Source organism: Carlito syrichta, unplaced genomic scaffold, assembly GCF_000164805.1.
Source record: "Carlito syrichta isolate Samal-C Ts95f unplaced genomic scaffold, Tarsius_syrichta-2.0.1 Scaffold306872, whole genome shotgun sequence".
In the NCBI taxonomy this organism is placed as follows: domain Eukaryota; kingdom Metazoa; phylum Chordata; class Mammalia; order Primates; family Tarsiidae; genus Carlito; species Carlito syrichta.
Window position 1 is genome coordinate 15,972 of NW_007250968.1, and position 4,733 is coordinate 20,704.

The window sequence follows — 4,733 nt, forward strand, 5'->3', positions numbered from 1 at the left end:
TCACCTCAGCCTCCCAAAGGCGCGGGATTACAGGCTGAGCCACTGAGCCCGGCTCTCTCTCGTTTTTAAATTGAAGTCTTGCTCTGTCACCCAGGTTGGAGTGCAGGGGCACAATTAAGGCTCATCTCAGTCTCAACCTCCTGGACTCAGGCAATCCTACTGCCTCAGCCTCCTCAGTAGCTGGGACTACTGGTAGGTGCCACCAAGCCCAGCTAATTTTTTTTTGTACAAACGAGGTCTTGCTATGTTGCCCAGGCAGGTCTCGAACTCCTGAGCTCAAGCAATCCTCCCATGTTGCCCTCACAAAGTGCTGAGATTACAGGTATGAGCCACTGCACCTAGCTGCATTAGTGTTCTTACAAAAGAGACCCCAGAGGCCAGGTGCAGTGGCTCATGCCTATAATCCCAGCACTTTGAGAGGCTGAGATGAGAGGATTGCCTGAGTTCGAGACCAGCCTGGGCAACTTGGCAAGACCTCATCTCTTCAATACATCAAAAAATTAGCTGGGTGTTGTGGTGCACACTTATAGTCCCAGTTACTCTGAAGGCTGAGGTGGAAGGATCACCTGAGCCCAGCAGATCAGGCTGTGGTGGCTATGAGTGTGCCACTGCACTCCAGCATGGGTGACAGAGTGCGACTCCAACTCAAAAAAAAAAAAAAAAAAAAAAAGACCCCAGAGAGCTACTCTCCCTTCCATTACATGAGGACACAGCAAGAAGGTGCCACCTATGAAACAGAGATCAGCTCTCATCAGACCCCAAGTCTGGTAGCGCCTTGATGGTAAATTTCCCAGTCTCCAGGAATGAAAGAAGTAAATTTCAGTTATTGACAAGCCACCCACTTAGGAGTACTTTTTAATAGCAGTATGAATAGACTAACACTCTCAGTCAAAGAATAGTAATTCCCCAAGCCTCAGTTTCTTTATCTATAAAAAGGGGATAGCCAGGCATGGTGGCTCACACCTGTAATCCCAACAGTTTGGGAGGTAGAGGCAAGAGGATTACTTGAGTCCAGGGGTTTGAGACCACCCTGGACAACTTGGCAAGACCTTGTCTCTACAATAAATAAACAATTAGCTGGGATACATACAGTGGTATGCATCTGTGATTCCAGGTACTTGGAAGGCTGAGGAAGAAGGATCACCTGAGCCCAGCAGGTTGAGGCTGCAGTGGCCCTAAGCATACCAGTGGACTACAGCTTGGGTGATAGAGGGAGACTCCAACTTAAAAAAAAAAAAAGGTAGGACCTGCCTCCTAGGGTGAAGGTGAAAGGTATGAAAATGTAAATGTCCTGGTCCCTGGCAACAGTCACTGGATGGGGCTATCCCCTGTCTCTACTACCCCATGAACACAGGTCACTTGGTAACAATTTCCAGGCCAGGTGCAGTAGCTCACACCTGTAATTCCAGTACTTTGGGAGGCCAAGGCAGGAGGTCTGCTTGAGCCCAGCTGTTTGAGACTAGCCTGCACAACATAGTGAGACCTCGTCTCTACCAAAAATACAAAAATTAGCCAGGCATGGTGGTGTGTGGCTATAGTCCCAGCTACCAGAAAGCTGCAGCAGAAGGATCCAGCAGAAGGATCACCTAAGCCCAGGATGGTAGGATGGTCAAGGCTGCAGTGAGGCTTAATGTGCTACTGTACTCCAGCTTGGGTGACAGAGTGAGGTCCTCACTCAAAAGAAAAACAGCCAGGCACAGTGGTGTCTCATGCCTGTAATTCCAGCACTTTGGGAGGCAGAGGCAAAAGGATTGCCTGAGCCCAGAGGTTCAAGACCAACTTGGCGAGACCTCATCTCTACAATAAATAAATAAAAATTAGCAGGCATGTGGTGGCACATGCCTGTGGTTCCAGCTACTTGGAAGGCTAAGGTGGAAGGATCGCCTGAGCCTGGTCAAGGCTACAGTGGAGGTGAGCATGCCACTGCACTCCAGCCTGGGTGAGACTCTGACTCAAAAACAAAACAAAAACCAAAAAAAACCACTTTGCACCCACTCTTTGCCTCTTCCATTCTTTGTCTCCCTTGACTTCTAGTGTCATGTCAAACAGTGCTGGTGACAACTGTGTGCTTGCCTCCTTCCTAACTCTAGTAGGTAGTGGGGTTTTCTTTTTTTTTCTTGACTTAGAGTCTCACTCTATCGCCCAGGCTGTATTGCAGTGGCACGCTCACAGCCACCACAGCCTCGACCTGCTGGGCTCAGGCGATCCTTCCGTCTTAGCCTTCCAATCAGCGGGAACTATAGACGCGTACCACCACGCCCGGCTAATTTTTTGATTTATGGTAGAGACAAGGTCTCACCAACTTACCCGGGCTGGTCTCGAACCCGTGGGCTCAGGCAATCCTATCTCAGCCTCCCAAAGTGTTGGGACTATAGGCATGAGCCACTGCGCCCTGCCTCCAGTGGGGTTTTCACCAGAGTTTCTCCATGAAGGATGATGCTTAGTTTTGAGGATGGAGGAGGCCTACTGGTTGTTCCTTGCCTGCCCACTCCTGGGGTGGGGTGTCTGGAGAGGCTGGGCCCGATGGCACTGCCACCCAGGGTCCTACCTCGCAGGAGCTCCTGCTTCCTGGTGAGGCACTCACGCTCCTTGTCACAGATCTCCCGCCTGTTGTCGGCTGTGAGCTTCTTCATGGCCAGCTCCAGGTCCTCCTTCTGCTTGGTCACAAAGTCCCGGTCCTGTGGCAGGAGGGGAGAAGGACAGGCCTTTACCCAGAGCCGTGTGGGTACCTCACCTCTACTCCTATTACAGAAGGAAAGTCAGAATGAGCAGAGAAGAAAATCCAGGAAAACCGCAACATAGGGAGGGGAAACTTAGGAGACACTCAGAAACATATGAACCAATTGTGACACATGGCTTCATTTGGCTCCTGGCTCAAAGAACAAATTGTATCTTTTGTTTGTTTGTTTTTAAAAAAGGATAGGCCAGGTGCAATGACTCACACCTGTAATCCCAGCACTTTGGGAGGCAGAGGTAGAAAGTTCACTTGAACCCAGGAGTTCAAGATCAACCTGCAGGAGAGAACTCGCCTCTTTAAAAAAAAAAAAAAAAAAAATTAGCCAGGCACGGTGGCAGGTGGCTGTAGTCCCAGCTACTTGGGAAGCTGAGACAAGAGAATCGCTTGAGCCCAGGAGTTTGAGACTGCAGTAATTATGACGGCACTACTTCACTCTAGCATAGGAAACAGAGCAAGACCCTGCTTTCAAAAAGGAAAAAAAAGATGACATTCATGAGACAATTGGAGATGTGAATACTGATGACTGCAGACATGATGCTATTCAGCAATTACTGTTGAATTTGTTAGATTTGTTTATGGGATTGTGGTTATCTGTGACCTCTGTGTGTGCTTTTTTTTTTCCTGAGTCGAGTCTCACTCTTGCCCAAGCTGGAGTGTAGTGGCACGCTCACAGTCACCGCAGCCTCGACCTGCAGGACTCAGGCGGTCATTCTGCCCCAGTCTTCCAAGTAGCTGGAACTACAGGCCTGCGCCACCACGCCTGGCTAATTTTTCTTGATTTATTGTATAGATGAGGTCTTGCCAAGTTGCCCAGGCTGGTTTCAAACCCCTGAGCTCAAGCAAACCTCTTGCCTCTGCCTCCTGAAGTGCTGAGATTACACCACACCCAGATTTGCGCCTGGCCTGTTTGTAATGTTTGTGATGATAAAATATCTGGGATTTGATTCAAAATGATACCATGGGTCACAGAGTGAACATGTGGACACAAGTTAACAATATGCAGAGCAGGTGAAAGGTACATGGGGGTTCCTTATACAATGAGACTTACTCCTCATTATGGCTTTAATTTTCCTTAATAAAAAGTAAAAAAGCTGGGAGCGGTGGCTCGTGCCTGTAATCTCACCACTTTGGGAGGCAGAAGTGAGAGGATTGCCTGATTCCAGGAGTTTGAGACCAGCTTGGGCAACTTGACCAGACCTCATCTCTACAATAAATGAAGAAATTAGCTGGGCATGGTGGTGCGCACCTGTGGTTCCAGCTACTTAGAAAGCTGAGGCAGAAGGATTGCCTGAACCCAGCAAGTCGAAGCTGCGGTGGCTGTGACCGTGCTACTGCACTCCAGCGTGGGCAACAGAGTGAGACTCCTACTCAAAATAAATAAATAGTAAAAAAAGTTTCAAATTAAAACCACAGAAGAAAGTAAAACTCCCCACTAATCCCATCCCCTACAACAGCAACTGTTTGTAGTACAGCTATATGAGAGTATCCACAACTACTATGATTGTTGTTTCACAAAAATTATTAGCGAGGACTAGAAGAGATAGGTGTATACCCATGTTCATAGCAGCATTATTTGCAATAGTCAAGGATGGAAACAACCCAAGGGGGTAAGCATGTTACACCACACAAGGAAGGAAATTCTGACACATGCTACAACATGGATGAGCTCCAAGGACATTATCCTGAGTAGAGTAAGCCAATCACACAAGGACAAATGCTATATGACTCCACTTAGGTGAGGTGTCTAGAGTAGTCAAAATCATAGAGAAAGAAAGTAGGGAAATGTCACCAGAGGCTAGGGGAGAAGAAATGGGACATTGTGGTTTGAGGGACACAGGGTTTTAGTTTTCCAAGATGGCAAGAGCTCTGGAGATGGTGGTACTGATGCCTGCACAATGGGAATGTTCTTAGTGCTGCTAAACTGCATACTTAACAAGAGTAAAGATGGCAAATCTTTTTTTTTTTTGAATTGGAGTCTCAGTCTGTCGCCCAGACT

The 4,733-nt window shown here is 47.9% G+C and overlaps 1 protein-coding gene across 1 annotated transcript in view; it reads right to left on the reverse strand.

Moving 5' to 3' along the window:
• Positions 1-4,733, reverse strand: part of LOC103265835 (serine/threonine-protein kinase 10) — a gene marked incomplete at its 3' end in the record, with an annotated part of 113,034 nt that overhangs the window by 8,793 nt on the left and 99,508 nt on the right. The window contains exon 17 of the mRNA XM_021715229.1: positions 2,549-2,678. Coding sequence (XP_021570904.1) covers positions 2,549-2,678 — 130 coding nt within the window. The remainder of the gene's footprint in view (positions 1-2,548; positions 2,679-4,733) is intronic.